We start from the raw sequence: 17,346 nt of genomic DNA, 5'->3' as shown, positions 1-17,346 counted from the left end.
CATATTCGTTGCCAACAATTGCAAAAACCGACTGAGCATTATGCGGAGGGAGAAAATCCGAGCAAGCTTGATATCGAAGCAAATCATTTGCTGTACCAGCACAGCTGCAGCAATGTACTATGAGGATACTCGATATGCTTCCCGGGCACCGTGCTTCAAGAAGAAGTGGGCGAGATTCTTGAGTCCGCGTGTCTACGACAATGACGCCCAAAATTAGACATTGGTAGGAGATCATCGGCAGGTCCGGCCAAACATCCACAGCTCCAGCTTGAGAATAGAGAAAGGAGAGGGTTATAACGTAAACGTCTCCCTTTTTGAAAGATCATATGCCGGATTTCGGCACACGGCACTGATCAAGCACTATATGATGTCCTGGGATTTCAAGTCTTATACGTAATCCTACCTATCCCGGGCTAGAAGATGCCGAGAAGACTAAGAACCGCCCTTAGCCACAAAGGCTCTGTGGCAGAGTGATATTTTCTATCGTCAAAATTATGAAGATATCTTTGGCGAGGTCTCTGGCTAACATGATAAGAACTTAAAGGGGAGTAAGAGGAATGTCTTTGAGGCAGAGATTGTCCTCAGAATCGTGAGTCGTGTTGACACTTTTAGTCGCTGAGTCTATTGCGGCAGCCTCTAAGCAAACAGAATGATTCAGTCCTAAGATCCATAGGAATCTGTGTCCAGGGCTGTCAATGGATTAAACAAATGTGCTGGTGGTTTCCAAGGGGCGTTAAATGCTCAGCTTGAAATTCCCTGAGATTGGGATACTGTATTGAGAATATTGGAATGTAGTTAGCATCAGATAAACTAGGTATATCACTGTGGAAATTCAGGTAGTGTTTGTATGCACTTTTCTTGTGAGGCAACCTCATCACTGTTCAAGTTTGCTTTAGGTGAAAAGATAGTGAGATTAGCCATATGAGTCCAAAGGAAGTGCATCGTGACAAACATTTCCATCGCGGTCAACGCTTGCACATCCTGTCGCTTTACCTTCGCTCTCATGCCATCCATCTGAATTAGTCCCCGAGTCAAGTCCCTCGATTCAAAATGGCGACCACCATACCCACAACGGAAATCAACAAGCTCGCCGCCGGGGCCAAGATCCTCATGTTGGGAACCGAGATGCTTGTCTTTCTCAGCGCCGGCGACCTCATGGCAAGCCCAATCACCCCATCCGGAACCCCTCAAATCTCAGTGCCACTCAACGAACTCCCAGACCACCTTTCGACCAGAACCTTCGTCTTCGAAGACCCAAAGGCCCTCGAAGCATACTTCTGCAACACAGTATCAGCCCGTCCGAAAGCCACCAAATTTCGACTCGTCCCCATGCATCAGTTCATAAACAACCCACTCCCAACGCTGAGCATGGACGGATCATCCGGTGAAGGATGGACTCGTCATTCCCCCGACCAGCCGCCCGAGGTACGCGAGTTCTTCAAGGCGATGCCGTTTCCATACCCAAGTCTTGAATTCGTCTCCATCGACCAAATTACCTACCCCGAGGGACGGGAGTTCATTACGCTCAATTCAGATTGGAGGGCAGCTTGTCGGGCTGTTCCGAAGGGGCACAAGGTGGAAGAGATCACGTTTGATCTGGCCGGATCAATGAAGCTCAATTCAAGTTATGTCTCTCGTTTGGTGCAGCTGGTGAGCACTATTCTTGCTGTCAAGGCTGCGGGTCCATTCCGCTGCCGACTTCGTGATGATGAGCCCTACCAGTACAAGGATCGTGTGACGGGTGCTTTGGCCAACAATGGGGTTTCTGGTTAGCAGGACGAGACTCGACATGATACCCCGTATTGCGTATCCGGATTTGGCGAGGCGGGTGATATGTCTGGCTGCGAAGGACTCAAGAACAGGGCTGGGAATTGGGAACTAGGCTGTTCTCTGGTATTGGGATGTCTTTCCAAGGGGCATCTCCACATGATTGTTGGAGCCTGGTGGAGTGAACATGGAAGGATGGGAATCTGGTGACATGAATGATGAATGTCGTGTCTTGGCATCATTTGAGATTCGAAATGGACTTTTTCCGAAACCATTGTGCTATGGTAGTGTTACAGTCTCAATTATCCAATGTATCACGAATCCACAAACAAGCATTTTAGACATGTCTGTCAACCAGGTTCAGAAGTCTTGTTTTTCTGTGTTCCATGAAAGGTGTTTCAGATTTATACAACTACAACAATGAGAGACATGGATTAGTAACCTTGGAAGACAACCGATCCCCAAGGTCCTAATCCCAACCCCAACACCACGTACATACATGAATGTACCAAGCCAGCCAAGATTCCAACCCAACGAGCTGATAGCCTCCGAACCCGGCAATATCAGACGTAACACAACCCGATCGGGATATAGAAATATGTTGAAGGTCACATCGACCAGCACAGAGCTACAACATAGCTAAAACGGTAAATTGGCAAGATCCATGGATGACACGAATTACTCAATAAGAACAGCACCCAAAGCCTAAATGCGAGAACCGGTACTATCGGATAAGCAGGGAAGTGCTGGCATTCAATCCTTGAACGCCAACGTATGTCGGTAATACTACCTAGGTGCCTGGGTAGTCATGTCCGGCTAGGAGCCGCCAGCCTAACCGGTTGCCGGGCCTCGACCTGGCGACAATGATAATCATGTGTCATGGCGCTGCGCTATTATCTAATGGCACATAGCGGGGTGTATTTTTGTTTGTACGGAGTACGGAGTAGATGGAACAAGCTAGCTAAGTACGTATATGGATATTGGATATGTAAGACGGAGTATCCGGGGTTTGTTTAATCGCGCATTTTTATATAGTTGTGTTTGATATGTGAGGGGGAACAGAATGATGTACGTCTGAAGAATCTCCTAGTCAGGTGCTAAGCCTCGTCCAATTGGGAGATCGGGATGTGATTTTTCGACCTGACAGTATTAGCCGTGTCAGTCTCAGCAGACACGTATCCTCAACACGTGAGGTCACGGCATTCCTACACTTTACCCCTATCGAGTAAAAAGGGGAAAGGCCGGACGCACCTCACAGCGAAAAAGTTGGGGAAAAGAAAATCTGGGGAAATGGAAAACGCACAGACACATCCATGGCATCCATGGATGGCAAGGTGATTTGTCTGTTTTCGCCGCTCGGATCTCTCGGCCAGTCAGAGCACATGAGCGACCAGAGATTTTTTTTTTTTTTTTTTTTGCCCTTTTTTCCTTTTCGGTTTTATTTTTCAACGTCATTCAGCATCTGGGGAACACTTGACACTTGGCCTGTTCTCGGACTCCTCGGCACTGAATCACAAAGGGGTCAACCTAGACATCATTCTCGGCAGTCTAGGCATTGCCCAGGTGGTACTCCTACGGTGAGTGAATTATTTGATCAAGACAGGTACCATGTGCAGCGAACTAGCCCTAGACTTGGATCGACGCGGGCTAAGGAAGAATATCCCGCAGATTTCAGCGCGATGGGGTCATCGTACATTAGCGCGTCCTGAAATTTCAGTACATACAACACATATATTTTATCGATCTGATATTGTTATTCATCCCCAAATGTAGCCCTGGAGTATACATATCCATAGATATACTTATACAGTTGCATTATATACCAGTTTGTACAACACACACATTCATGGATGTAGCCATCAGTTTGACATCACTGGTACTTATGAATTGCAAAAATGTGTTGCACAAATAGCCCCTGTTCTCTGGAAATAGAAAGTGGACACGGGCCGGTGAATGGGCCGGTGAATGATGCAATTGCTATTGCTGGAGCAGTAAAATACCTTTTCTCTTGGTATTCTGGTATTGATAATACATCGTGAGTATTTTATTTCTATTGCCTCAAGACTACGGAGTACAACATACTCAATACTACTGCCTAAATTGCGCAACACCTGACGTGATTGAGACATGGCCCCTGTTGCGGTGTGTGCTGACAAGGGATAATAACGTGCCCAGGTGCCCAGCCCTGGAGGTGCCCAGGTGAGTGTCAAAATTGTATTGGGATCTGGACACTCGATGATCCTGAAAATGCGTGGTTTTTCTGCATTTCCTGGGGGTAATGGAAATCCCCATTGGTTGGGAAGGGAGTTTCTGTTACGTCTTGCCACTCACTATTGGTGGAGTAGCCCCAGTCAGATGACTTGGTTGCCCAGTGGACAATTTGTAAAAGCGGCAAGAGTTGTATCGTGTGGGGAAGAGCCAAGGCCAATCACATTCCTTAACCAGATCACAGGGGTTTTTCAGGACACATGCAGGTGCTGACATAGCATCCAAAATGGAAATATCTCTTGCTGGTACACCGATGACGATGGGGAAAAAGGGATAAATTCAAAATTCCCATAAAAAATAAAATAAAATAAAATCAAAAATCAAAAATCAAAAAGAAAAACCCCACAGCACCTTGTGACTGGATGTCGTGCCTGGATCTGGGAATGACTCCAAAAAAGGTCCCAGGGACTATATAACTGGAAGTCCCCGCTGTTTGCTTAAGACCCATAACTGCAAATTCTTCAACTGGATGGAGTCTTTATAGTCTTTACAGCATAGACTGTTTTATCTATACTTTATACTTCAGATCTACTTTGAATCACATATCAACATGTCTACATCAAATTATCGCCTTGTTGAGCCACACCCTTCAGTGCCAAACGCCGGCCGTCCAGCCGTCTACACTGGCCGTGGAGGATGCGGGAATATCGTCAATCTCAAGAACACCAAGACCACCGACTCGCGCAGCGCAACCGGTCCCGCGTCTTTAGCCCGTCTCGACTCTCGCGTCCCAACAGCCTTCATCTCCGGCCGCGGCGGAGCCGGCAACGTCCACAGCAGCAGCGAGCGTGCCATCTTCAGCTTCGATGAAGAACTCGAACGTGATCTGCGCCAGGCCGCCCCCGTCTACCACGTCGGCCGTGGTGGCGCCGGCAACACCATGTACCGCGACGACTACAGCACATCCAGTCTGAGTCGCAAGTACTCCGCCGCCAGCACGGCCACCAACTCCAGCAGTGGCTCCGTGGCTGATCGTGCGCGGGATATGGCCCGTCGTGGGCTGGAGAAGGGTTGGGGCAAGCTGAAGGGTACTGCCTAGATGCATATTCTCTACACTTCCGTTTCCACTGCCGATATCAACATCAACGACATAACGACCAAAAAAGTTTCTTGCCTTTCTTCACCACTTCTCATTTTTAATCAGGGACTTCACCGATCCCAGACCGAAACATCGACATCCCGTTGATAATAATCCGTTGAGGAGTGTCTTGCCACAAGACCCCTTTCTACCTGTCATGTTTCTCTCTGCATGTGTCGGCGAAGTCCCAACCACTCATACGTCTTCCCCAACATTTCTTTATTTCATCGAAACCTCCTCACTCAATCATGGGCAAACTGGCGTTTCATTATGTCTTTTTGTGGTTAATTTGCGCCTCGAGCCAAAGGGCCAAACCACCCTGCATCAACGCCAGGTTCTGGAAACTGGGTTCTCTTCTCTACGGAGTTTCATTCAACACCAAGATCGCGCCATCGAACAACAATTGTCTGGCTGCATCATTCTCGGAGTCCGCCCTTATTTTCTCATCTCTCACTTTTCTGTGTTTCCTTGTGTCTGTTTTTCAACATATTCCCCCAATATTGCGCCACTCTGAGCTACTACTTTCTAGCCATGAGTTTAACAATGAATTGCATGCTTGGGTTTCCCCGGGCTGGATTACATGTCTTCAATATTTTCTATTACATCATTGTAGTTGTAGATTTGGTTAAGAAGTTCTCGTTGTGACTGGTTCCACTCATGGCGAATCTGGGCTTGACAGATGTCGCATCCAGTTGTAGCGTTGTAGCCGCGGATAGGCGATGACAGCCGGAATATGGCATTCTGGTTGGCCCATGGATGTCAGAAGAAACAGGTATTCTTCGTTCATTCTCTGGAATATTCTACTGTCTTTGTTATAATCATGTTCTTTGTTCTTTTGGTCCATGGATGTTCTTAAGTTCGATTTGCCATTCTATTTTCTTTGAACTCGGTGTTCGGTATTGGGGCTAAGTTGATGTGTGGCGACATGTATACTTGATTTCTTTTAATCTCTATATCAAGGCCAGCATTGACAGAAACGAGATTTTCATTCATTAAAGAAATTGCCTCCGTTACCCAGTGAGCCCCATCCATCTGAATTTGGGTATGTTGGGCTCCCAACTATTCATAGATGGGAGGCGAATTGGAGAATGAACAAACACGTCTTCATTATCATTGTCTCTTTCGTTTAGAGGTAGATCGAATAAGATAAGTGTAACTGTACACTCAGATATTTCTAAATAAATTGCATATGTAGCCTCGCGCGACACTGCCTATTGTGATTCAGCCAAGCTACGCAGATGAGAGAGAATATAATATGACAAGAACTTGTGTATGCAGGTATGCCCGAGTAAATTATGTCTAGAGTAGAACCATCCCCAAGACGCAAGAGACTGTATTTGCAATAAAGTCGGAGCGGATGCCAAGAGAACATGAGCTGGATAGGAAATGGAAACTGGGGTATCAAGAGCCGGGGACCCGACTCGGATTTGTGATGGTCGATCACTTGTTGGTATGCACTGCCAATTGCATAATGATCGATCCAGGTTGACAAGATCTGTTTCTTGTATTTGTTCTGGGGATTGGAGATGGTGCCTTGGGGATCGCGTTCGACGCAGTGGATGCTATTGGTCCCAGAGTGACTCGGCAGAAGGCCACCATGATATCAAAGACTTTCGTCACAAGCGAGTCCTTTATGCGAATCGCTTGTGAATCACCTCGGGATCCTCGTGCCATTCGTCTGCACTTACCCACATCTAGAGTCATTTAGTTAGCTGTAATGCATTGGCATCACGGGGGTGTTGCATACCTTTCTAAAGGTGCTCAGCCCAGCAAGAATGCTACCACCAATCCACGTGGTGTACTTGCGCTCAGCAGGCGCAGAAATGCGGATCTTCATGTCCTCGACTGCTAGTTTTTTGATCTCGCGCATCAATCGATCAGGGAAGTTCTTGCACAGTGTTGAACCTCCAGAAAGCACAATATTCAGGTACAGCGATTTTCGCAGGTCGAGATCTGTGCGGGTGATGGCGTCCTGCACGATCTGGTGTACACCGGGATACTCGAGGCCGATGAGCTCGGGATCGAAGAGGATCTCAGGCGCACGGTAACGTTCTTGGCCGATCTTGAGAGGTGAGTTCATTAGCATTGTTGTAATCCAGGAATGATATTCCAAGACATTGCATACCTTGATCTTGTGACCGTCCGGAAGAGCGTAGTCCATCGCTTTAGCATCAGACTTGTGGTAGCTATTCATCCACTCCTTCTCTTCCCGCTTTGGATCCAGCGACACATAGCAGACCTTCTCCTTAATCATCCGCACCACCTCCTTCTCGGCGCTAGTGTGCAGCACATGTCCAGCCTTCCGCAGCAGCAACTGCATCTGCTCCGTAACATCACGACCAGCAACATCAATTCTCCGAATACTGTTGGGAATAGCGAAACCCTCGAAGACCGGCACTGCGTGGGAGACACCGTCACCAGAGTCCAAGACCACACCCGTGGTCCGGCCAGACGCATAGAGCGACAACACGGCCTGAATCGACATGTACAAGGCCGGAACGTTGAAAGCCTCGAACATGAGTTGGGCTGCGATATCACGGTTGGCGCGCGGGTTCAGCGGTGGCTCCGTGAGGAGGACGGGGTGTTCTTCGGGGAGGGTCTTGAGCTCGTTTTCGTAGACGTAGTGCCAAATGGATTCCATATCTTCCCAATTCGTGACAATGCCGTGTTCCAGAGGATATCTGATCTTCAATAGTCCGCGGAGTTCTTGTGCACGGGACCCGATGAACGAGTCCCCTTCCAGACCACCAGCCATTACGCGCGGGTGCTTGGGACGACCGACAAACGACGGGAAATAACATGATGGAATCTCCTCTCCGGCAAAGCCTGCTCGGATTGTCCCGCTTCCATTGTCGATGACAATTGGCACGTTGTGAAGAGTTGCCTCTGCCATTGCGGGGGGTGTGGATGGGAGGTTGAGGTCGGATAAGGACAAGCGCGGGTATAGACGGCCTCTCGGCCTAGAATGGGCGACTCGGAGAAATAGCGGGGTGGGAGTTGAACTGAAGGCGCATATAATGTGTTCGGTGGTTGGGCGTTGATGTTCTTGTTGATTCAGGAGTGGACGCGAAGCCGCAAATCCGCAAATCGGGAATTGTCAACAAGGAGCTTGGGCCACTCTTAGTCCACGCCTGGTAAATTGAACCCACAATAGAATTGAAGTCTACAGAATTATCAGAATATATCTGATTAGTTCATTGTATAATAAGAAACATATCTCAAATAGTTGTGTTAAAATCTAATCGGTAGTGGTTCGGATGAGCTTAGAAAGTAAATTGATTCTCTTCATGGGTCTATCAGACGTTATCTCGACACTCAATAGACCGAACAGACTGAACTCGGACCAATCGCTTCACGGATGCCCATTTGATTTCATGAAACGTCATAACTCGTGATATAATGCAGCCCCCAAGCCCATTGTTCAGTGGACAAAAGTGGATGGGTGGGAATCAGTCCTCGTAGGACACCAGAGGGGTTCCTTTAGTCCAAAAAGCCCAACTCGTCAGACATACTTTCCGCAAGAGTTGTATTTCCAGTTCGCATAGACAATACCTCGGCCTTCTGAGTCTCTGCTCTGCTAATAGCATTGCCCACATCACTGATCAGAGGTTAGCTAGACTGGCCGAATAGACAAAGGAGGATAGATCATTTACTTGACCGAACTACTAATCACGTAGTTCCCTGCTTCTAGCTCATCTGCCAGTTCCTGCTGGTGATTATCGGCAAGGTCTGGATTGGGGACTACAATCAAGGGTACACCCAGACGAAGTCCTGCCAGAACAGTCCCAGTTCCTATGAGATGGTAAGTGAATCAAGGCCTGACATATTCAATACGCGAGATAGTGATGCATCATACCGGCATGACAAATGATCAAGCCACGCTCTTGATTAAGCGCCTCTCTTTCCACGGTCATCATCATTTGCGCATCAATGCTCGGCTGGAAATCGAATCCTCCAAGGGTGAGACCGTGGTGGGGCTGGTCACTGTCGATGAAGTTCTGGAAAATTTGCTGGCCATCTTTACCGTACTGAATAAGAAGATGGGTGTAGCCACGCTTGGATAACGTCTCGAGAAATTGAGAACTAAGTATTTGTTCAAGTAGTTTCTGGAAGGAAGCCGTGGCCCCCACAGTCACAAAGCATAGCTTCATCGTGGCGATGTTGTGTCGAAGTGGGCAGAGAAATCAACCTTGGAAGGTTCTCTCACAATCAATTATCGTCCCTCACATAGGGGAATCGTAAAAAGATGCATTATCGAGATGAAAGAATAGTCCAAAGATCAAGATGCAATCATATACCATGGCGTCACGTGTATATGACCCACGCTAGTCTGAATATGGCATAGCGTATGGCGGTGAACCTCGCAAAAGTGGAAGCGGAAAACATCGTAGTTGAGATCTTGTCCCTACCCACGCTATACCCTCGACAATGGCCTCAGCAGCTCGGTTATTGACTCGCCCAGCCGGCAATTTGGCCCGGAGGGGCCTCATGGCCCCCTCTGCCCGGTACTTCTCAGCCTCGCCGCTCAATCGCGTCCAGGATGACCCCGTGATTCCTCCTCCGCCGAAGGAACTCAGACCGGAGGATTTCCCCCAATGCCTGAGTACTCAGTCGATCTCCTGACCAAGGAGCAGCGGTCAATGTACGATATGATGTCTCCCGAGGAGCGCGCGGCATTCGACGAAGAGAACACCCGCATGGTTGCCGAATTCAACGATCCCAGGAAGCGCGCTGCGGCCTTTGAGGAACTCGAGCAGAGCATTTTGAAGATTGATAAAGAGGAGGATCTCCGATTCGAAGAAATCCGCCCCCGTCGGCCTGGTTTCTGGGCTGAAGACGAGCCAGACGAGTTGGTGAACATACTCGAGGATGGAGACGAGGAAATCAATGACGACGAAATCACCTCCATGGCACACGCAGAGATGGAATTGCACCGTGAAATGAGAGAATATGCCCGCATTACAGCATGGGACATGCCAATGCTGAGCAGTAAGATCAATTGCTCACTACGACCATACCTTCCATCTACTGACATTGAACTATTAGAGCTCGCCAAACCATTCACCCTGCCTCCCCAAACCCACATCCTCCGCTTCCGCTACACTACTTACATGGGTGAACAGCACCCGGCCGAGCCCAAGGTCGTCGTGGAACTCGCATCCCAAGATCTGACCCCCAAGTATCTCACCGAAGCCCAGCGCCAAACATTCCTCAAACTGGCCGGTACGCGCTACAACCCGCAGACCGATATTATCCGCATGTCGAGTGAGAAGTTCGGCTCGCGTGCCCAAAACAAGCGCTACCTGGCAGATGTGGTCAACTCCATGATCAAGGAGGCCAAGGAAGGTGACTCCTTTGCCGATATCCCGCTCGACCTCCGCCACCACAAGCAAAAGACCAGACTGCAATTCCCCGAATCCTGGAACATGACCGAGGCCCGTCGGAATCAGCTGGCTGCGCGGCGCAGGGAGCGTCTAGCAGCCGAGGAGACGCGAGCGGCCCTTGTGGACGGTAATTCAATTGTCTCCGATGCTATCAAGGCTCTGCCTTCGCTCAACCCTGCTCTCCAGGCCAAGGCTGCTGATGAGCGGGAGCGCGTTGCTGTCAAGGTTGGCGCTCGGAAAAAGGTCGCCCGCCGGTAATAGATGTTCGTCAACTGTATATTGGGTGTGTTTGAGAAGCTGTTGTCAGACATTTGCGAGGCGCGGGCGCATATTTCAGGATTTTTGGCATCTTTTCTTTCGAATGTACTATAGTCATTTTATTCCATGCATTGGCGGCTCGCTGTTACTCCATTCCTTGTAGTTTGCCTCTCGACTTAGCACCGTGAAGTATGTTATTTTCTAGAGAGCTCTATTTCAACGCTCCCTAGTATCTAGATGCTACTGGAGAATTGGAAACGGTAGTATAAAAAGAAAAAGTGAAAAGAAATCAACGCATCAAATTGGTGTGAGATATCTGCCAAGACAAGGAAGTCGGTCAGCAGAACCAACCACAACCTCGTCAACAGCCAACTTCCGACTCATCTATACTCGAACCAACAAGAAAACCTAGGTATCCTGTCCATGACAGATAGGACAAGGCCTTGTTGCAGTTCCAGAATCGAAAATAAAGACAATCACAAACGAAATAACAACTCCATATGGGTACAGATTCCACCCGTGTTAATTAACGGGCAACAACTTCCCAATCAAGAAAAACAAAAAATAACGCAAAAGAAACAAAAAATAAAGAAACGACAAAGAATAAACGCGTCGCAAGAAAAGAAAAAATGTCCATGACTGCCATGCGATCTCTCACGTCTGATGATTGTCGTCTTGTCTGGGCCACTTTTCGTGCTTGGGTATAGTCTCTGTGTATGATATCGCATAATTTTACCTGGTAGGTTGACATCGAAGGGAAAACCACGACGATGCACCAGATCTCATAAGTGCACGAAAAAAGGATGGAATCGATCAACGAGCGGAACCATGCAAATAGTCACGTTGACCACCGCAGGTCAAGCCCGCCTGAGTGAAAGTGTCGAAGCAATCATATCAGTTGCCGTGTTGATTGTTTGAGTACGGTCCAAACAAGTGGGCAATGTGCTCAGCAGGTGGCGATGTGCGCTTGAGAATAGGACCTCCAATGGGACCCCAAGTGACACGGGTGTCGGCTGAGTTCAAAGGCACGTTTTCAGTGACCTGGAGATCTCCGATCCGGGGAGTAGAAGGTCCATAATTCATCTGGACGGTAGCGTGGGAGCCGCTGGACTCTGACACCTTGCGAGAAGGCATATCGACACGGGTGAATGCGCCGAAGTTCGAATCGTAGGCTACAGCGGGTTCCCTCGGGAGCATGACACCGCCATCAGAAGAAGGGTTCGAACTGTGCTGGTAGATGGCGTGGGGCTGCACATGGTGATGGGCGTCGACCGGCTTGTTCGAGGCATCCTCGAACATATCTTCATTACACTCGGTCAGCTCATTGAGCTTCCAATAGGCATTTCTGTGGAAGTTACCATCATCCAGAAGAGATTGATGCGCAGCCATGGGAGCAGAAACATGACCAATAGCCGAGACGGTGATTGGAACTGAGGCCGGAACAGCGGCCGGGGGAGTCGGGGTGCAGACTTGGTTGCCGCCAAATCCGTGAGACCCATATTCGTAGGTGGCTGGGGCGGATTCCATGCCGGGGGACCACTCACTGCTCCGCTCGCTGTCACTGCTAATCCCTTGACGAATAGAAGCCATGTTTCGGTTACGGCCACCACGGTGGGTACCCTTCCAGGTATTGCCATGATGTCCATGCGCGGCCCCGGTGCGTCCACCTCGATGCTGGTTGTAGCTGCCGAAGCTGCTGTGACCTCCACGGTTCGCTGGTCCGCGAGGAGGGGACTTGTCCAGCTTTGAGTTAGCATGGGTGGTGGGCATTTTGCTGGCACCGCCCTCGTTGGTAGGCGAAGCTGGGGATGGCAGGGCCCGCATGGGCGGCTGATCCGCAATGGCAAGTTGCGGACGGTTTTGGTTGGGGTGCAAGAGACTCTTCACATTGTGCTTCTCCCGGTACCAACGAGGGATATCCCGAAGGCCAAGTTTCTCGATCAAGTGCTTCTCATCGGGCATTTCATGCTTGTACAGGCAACCTATGCAACACGGCGTCAGTCAATGCTTCATAGGTCTCAGCCATTCAGTCAACTTACCTTGCTGAGAATAGTCACATTCACCGTGACGAATCCAGTACGAACAGTACTCTTTCTTCGAACTTGGGGCCTGCGTTGAAAGGGTTAGAAACTTGCACTATACCATGCCAGGAGACTCAGCCATACATGCTTATTGCCATGATGTCCTTTGGCATAAAAGCTTGGTGCGGTCGGAGAGAGTCCATTGGTAGGAGTGCCTTGACCGGCAAGCCTGTTAGAGCCCTCGACTCCCTGGAAGAGGATGGCCTGCGCGGATGCCCGCATGTGATCAGGAACGTTTTTGTTCGTGAGGACCTGCAGCAGGAGGCTGTGCATATCCGGAACAGATTCCTTCTTGTCACCGTCACGCTCAGAGGACCGGGTAACCCCGTCAACAGACCAAGGCTCAGGACGTCGGTTAGCTAGACCACAGCTAGTCATACCCTGGGTCTCTCCAGCATTGAGGGTGCGAGAGACACCACGGATGGTGACGTTAGTGGGTAGCTCATCGACAGCTACCAGTGGGGTCAAGGTCCCATCAGGGCGGGTACAGAAAAATTGAGGGCGACCCGGAGTCGCCATCTTGACAATAAGCAAAAACTTGATCAAGATAAAAATGAGAGATTGAATGGATAAGATTGTGCAATAAGAATGTGGTGCAGAAAGAAGCAAGAGAGATGAAGAAAAGAAGTGGGAAGAGGACGTTTGTGGGAGAAGAGTGTTATGGGAGGCGACAAGAGACAGAAGGGGCAGGTGACAGGTGACAGGGGACAGCCCTAGAGGTGACAGCCCTGGAGGTGACAGCCCTGAAGGTGACAGCCCTGAAGGTGACAGCCCTGAAGACAAACAAGACAACAGCAAATTGGGACGAGGATGAGATGAGAAACTGAAGTTAGGGAAACACAATCTCATATATTGGAGAGCCTTTGAGATTCATGAAGCTTGACCGTGCTAATTATCTACATATCAAAGGGATATATGAGTTTAATCCATACAATGAACTTGACCATCTTGGGTATATTAGATACACTGGGTGCACAATGGGGTCTATCTATCCTTAAGCTCACAATACGATCCCCATGGAGACAAAGACACCCTGGTCTATCAGATCAGGAAACGAGTGTACAGTGTTGCAGATGATATGGATACATCGTTTCTCTGCATATCAAAGAGCAGAAAGCCTGTAGGAATAGACTACTGAAAGGCACGAATAAGCTGTGTACCATTCAGAGTCAATGCTTTTGGCTTGTAAATGCATATGAACGTGTGCCTTGGCAGGATTGAGCGGCTGTCTGCAGGACATGCTTAGTCCGATTCTAAATTTGACCTTCTATCATGTTTCTACGTATTCCTTGCCTTTCATGTGCTGATATCAATGCTATGCATGTTTAAGGCTATGAAATAGTCATTGTCCATTGCCCCGTGTTCACAGGTAGAGGATAGGACAAGAAGGATCTACCACTATAAAGTCTGAGGCTTACTCTGTCTGTCTCCTGACCTATTGCTGGTAGTGAGTAATCTTGTCTCCTAAGGATACTTCTTCGACCTGGTGCGACTCCTACCCCATGCCAACTGTATCACCTCTAGATATAGACATCTTTCTTTTGATATCCTAGGAGTAACTGCCAGCCATTTCTCTTTCTAAGGAGGACTTGCATTGCTTGCTCGAAAATAAGACAAAGTGCGACTGCCACCACGACCTATCCAGCCTGGAAATAGCCCATACAGACGAACATTATCAGGGCCCCAAAGAAAACAAAAACAAAAACTTGGTCATAGACAAAAAGAAAGAAGAGCAAAAACAAAAACAAAAAAAAAAGGGAAACATAACGATATCGCCTAGTACTTGTTCTCCTTCCTGTCGCGTTGGATGTCGTTGATAGCTGGCAATGCGGCTCGGCTCAAGTCAAGACCCCGTGACTTAGCTTGACCTAACTCGACCGCTCCAGGAATACAAAACCCCAAAGTTGAGACACCTTGCTAACTAGAAGACTCCACCAAGTCTAGCATAGATCCCAAACAGGGACACCTTCCATAGGCAAAAACAAATGGAACGACAAATTTCCTCAACTGTGATTCTGCCTGGCCCATCGTATATGCCATTCCTATAGCTCATCCTAGGAATTTGACAGCTGGTCCTCTTGCTTGAGCCGGTCCTCTTGCTTGAGCCGGTCCTCTTGCTTGAGCCGGTCCTCTTGCTTGAGCCGGTCCTCTTGCTTGAGCCGGTCCTCTTGCTTGAGCCGGTCCTCTTGCTTGAGCCGGTCCTCTTGCTTGAGCCGGTCCTCTTGCTTGACCCGGTCCTCTTGCTTGACTTGATCGTCTGATTTCTGTATTAGCTGATTGTCTTTCATTTTACGTTCCCTTTCTTGTATTCTCGGCTTGGTTTTGCCTGCGTTCTTCCGGCGCCGTTCTCGTTGTCTCGCGTTGACTCTGTCTGCGTTCTTCCGGTGCCATTCTCGTTTGCTCGCGCTGACTCTGTCTGCGTTCTTCCGGCGCCATTCTTGGATGCTCGCGCTGATTCTGTCTGCGTTCTTCCTCTGATACTCTCGATTCCTCGCCTTGATTCTGTCTGCGTTCTCCCTCTGATACTCTCGATTCCTCGCCTTGATTCTGTCTGCGTTCTCCCTCTGATATTCTCGATTCCTCGCCTTGATTCTGTCTGCGTTCTCCCTCTGATATTCTCGATTATTCGCCTTGATTCTGTCTGCGTTCTCCCTATAATATTCTCGATTATTCGCCTTGATTTTGTCTGCGTTCTTCCGGCGCCATTCTCGTTTTCTCGCCTTGATTTTGTCTGCGTTCTTCCGGCGCCATTCTCGGAGTCTCGCCTTGATTCTGTCTGCGTTCTTCCTCTCATATTCTCGTCGTTTCGCCCTGATTTTGTCTGCGTTCTTCCTCTGATATTTTCGATTTTTCGCCTTGATTTTGCCTGCGTTCTTCCGATAGTATCGTCGAGAGTACGAGTCTTCTCTGTCTGTATTCTGCAAGTTCAATTGCACGCATGGCGCACTAGACCTGACAGATGGTCGATGAACTTCCCCAGAAACATTCTGGTATGCATCGTAGAACCTCTTCTTTTCTTCAGAGGCCTCACCCACCATTAAGGCGTTGTCCACTTTACGCTTCAGCTGTAACAGGTCTCTTGTCAGATAATATGGGAGCTAGCACCAAGTTAGATGGGCTGTGGATGTTGAGGCTAGTTTCTGCTTACTGTCTCGCATCCAGAATGCTTCAGCAGGCATTGGTCACAGTTGGTGGAACTTCCATGGGCAATTTGGCAATCAACTAGCCTTTCGCCGGACTCCAGTTGCTTTTCCCATTGCTTGAAGCATACGAGGCAGAGCTGGCCTTGTGGTTTTGTGTCCGAAGACTCAGGGGAGCTCGGAGTACGTGTCTCTTTCAAAAGATCCTGGGAATCAAAGGGGGTGAGACTGCACTTAGAGTCAGAGTGGTCAAAACTGGCTGTCAGCTCATTCGGGTCGATCTTGAGGGGCAGTGGCATCTCCGTATCCTCGTAAGATGGTTCTTGCTTGGTACGAGCAGCGGCATTCCGTTCAGGATCAGGCTTCTCATCCTTGATCGATAGCTCTGCTGGTTCGATTGCAGGGGCCAATGGCATATCAGAGTCCTCACGGGATGGTTTCTGGTCGACAACAGTAGCTGCCTTCTGATCTTCAGGAATAGCTGCCAAATCACGATCAGGTTTCTCAACTTTGATCAATGGCCCCGTTGGGTTGATTGTAGGGGCCAGCGGCATCTCGGTATCCTCGCAAGATGGATCTTCCTTGACACCAATAGCTGCCTTCTGATCTTCAAGATCAGCTGCCAAATCAGGGTCAGACTTCTCAACCTTGGTGGGTGGATCAGTTGGATCGATTTTGGGGGCCAAGGGCATGTCGATATCCTCGGAGCATGGTTTCTGGTCGACTCCGGTAGCTGTCTTCTGGTCTTCTAGACCAGGTGCCAAATCAAGGTCAGGTTTGTCAGTCTTGATGAACGACTCTTTTGCTACATACGATATAGCTGTTAATGTGTCCACCTTTCATAGGGGCAATAGCTCTTCTACAGTTTTGCAGACTAACCTTGTTCATCATCATCATCATCTGGCATCTTGACTAGAGCATCTGCAGTCCGAGGCTGAAGGATGCTTTTCGAGATGTCGGACTCCTCAAACTCCTGTGTGGTCTTGGACATCACCTGCGGTGTAGCAGTGGGATCTTGCTTCATCTCCGCGAACACGTGCTCAAGGCGGTGCATTCGCTGATGATGTTCTTTGGGCGGATCCATGTAACCTGGGTTGATGAAGTTGTGTGAACGATAAAGGGAGTGGGGATATGTGGAGAAGTGAAGAAAGATGCCCGTATGCGCATCTTTGTTTCTTTAAATATTGCTTTGTTGCTAGCCATGTCACCACTAACAATCCTCCTGGATTGCATAGTGAGGTTCTTGTAGCTGGAAGATTGTGTAGCAGTGTCTTCCAGGGCAGACGTTTGCCTGAATTGGATTGCTTTCTGGCCGCGCACTACCTGCATCTTGGATACTACATAATACTGCATACATGCATGGTCGAAAA

At 48.9% G+C, this 17,346-nt stretch overlaps 7 protein-coding genes across 7 annotated transcripts; 3 read left to right on the top strand and 4 right to left on the bottom strand.

Annotated features, from left to right (window-relative positions):
• Positions 1 to 1,050: 1,050 nt before the first annotated feature.
• Positions 1,051 to 1,773, top strand: N7525_005866 (uncharacterized protein; the record flags this gene model as incomplete). The annotated part of the gene is made up of 1 exon (XM_002564344.2): positions 1,051 to 1,773. One exon carries the CDS (start codon positions 1,051 to 1,053, stop codon positions 1,771 to 1,773), a length of 723 nt encoding a protein of 240 aa, XP_002564390.2.
• Positions 1,774 to 4,585: 2,812 nt separating this feature from the next.
• Positions 4,586 to 5,074, top strand: N7525_005865 (DUF3602 domain-containing protein; the record flags this gene model as incomplete). The annotated part of the gene is made up of 1 exon (XM_002564345.1): positions 4,586 to 5,074. One exon carries the CDS (start codon positions 4,586 to 4,588, stop codon positions 5,072 to 5,074), a length of 489 nt encoding a protein of 162 aa, XP_002564391.1.
• A 1,670-nt stretch (positions 5,075 to 6,744) lies between these two features.
• Positions 6,745 to 8,006, bottom strand: N7525_005864 (actin-related protein ArpA; the record flags this gene model as incomplete). Its single annotated transcript, XM_002564346.2, has 3 exons — positions 6,745 to 6,807; positions 6,861 to 7,175; positions 7,239 to 8,006. The coding sequence occupies 3 exons, from the start codon at positions 8,004 to 8,006 to the stop codon at positions 6,745 to 6,747; spliced, it is 1,146 nt and encodes a 381-aa protein (XP_002564392.1).
• A 587-nt stretch (positions 8,007 to 8,593) lies between these two features.
• alg13 (N-acetylglucosaminyldiphosphodolichol N-acetylglucosaminyltransferase catalytic subunit ALG13) lies at positions 8,594 to 9,264 on the bottom strand (the record flags this gene model as incomplete). Its single annotated transcript, XM_061213535.1, has 3 exons — positions 8,594 to 8,711; positions 8,767 to 8,905; positions 8,970 to 9,264. The coding sequence occupies 3 exons, from the start codon at positions 9,262 to 9,264 to the stop codon at positions 8,594 to 8,596; spliced, it is 552 nt and encodes a 183-aa protein (XP_061070556.1).
• Positions 9,265 to 9,708: 444 nt separating this feature from the next.
• Positions 9,709 to 10,755, top strand: N7525_005862 (mitochondrial 37S ribosomal protein mS35; the record flags this gene model as incomplete). The annotated part of the gene is made up of 2 exons (XM_002564347.2): positions 9,709 to 10,102; positions 10,160 to 10,755. 2 exons carry the CDS (start codon positions 9,709 to 9,711, stop codon positions 10,753 to 10,755), a joined length of 990 nt encoding a protein of 329 aa, XP_002564393.2.
• An 894-nt stretch (positions 10,756 to 11,649) lies between these two features.
• N7525_005861 (uncharacterized protein) lies at positions 11,650 to 13,355 on the bottom strand (the record flags this gene model as incomplete). The annotated part of the gene is made up of 3 exons (XM_061213534.1): positions 11,650 to 12,737; positions 12,795 to 12,864; positions 12,921 to 13,355. The coding sequence occupies 3 exons, from the start codon at positions 13,353 to 13,355 to the stop codon at positions 11,650 to 11,652; spliced, it is 1,593 nt and encodes a 530-aa protein (XP_061070555.1).
• A 1,535-nt stretch (positions 13,356 to 14,890) lies between these two features.
• Positions 14,891 to 17,060, bottom strand: N7525_005860 (uncharacterized protein; the record flags this gene model as incomplete). Its single annotated transcript, XM_002564349.2, has 3 exons — positions 14,891 to 15,934; positions 15,985 to 16,781; positions 16,856 to 17,060. 3 exons carry the CDS (start codon positions 17,058 to 17,060, stop codon positions 14,891 to 14,893), a joined length of 2,046 nt encoding a protein of 681 aa, XP_002564395.2.
• Between the last annotated feature and the right edge of the window lie 286 nt (positions 17,061 to 17,346).

Source organism: Penicillium rubens (assembly GCF_028828025.1).
Source record: "Penicillium rubens strain IBT 27055 chromosome Unknown utg000002l_segment0_segment0, whole genome shotgun sequence".
Classification (NCBI taxonomy): domain Eukaryota; kingdom Fungi; phylum Ascomycota; class Eurotiomycetes; order Eurotiales; family Aspergillaceae; genus Penicillium; species Penicillium rubens.
The sequence above is the reverse complement of the archived record's forward strand: the minus strand, read 5'-3'. Positions and strand labels throughout refer to the sequence as shown.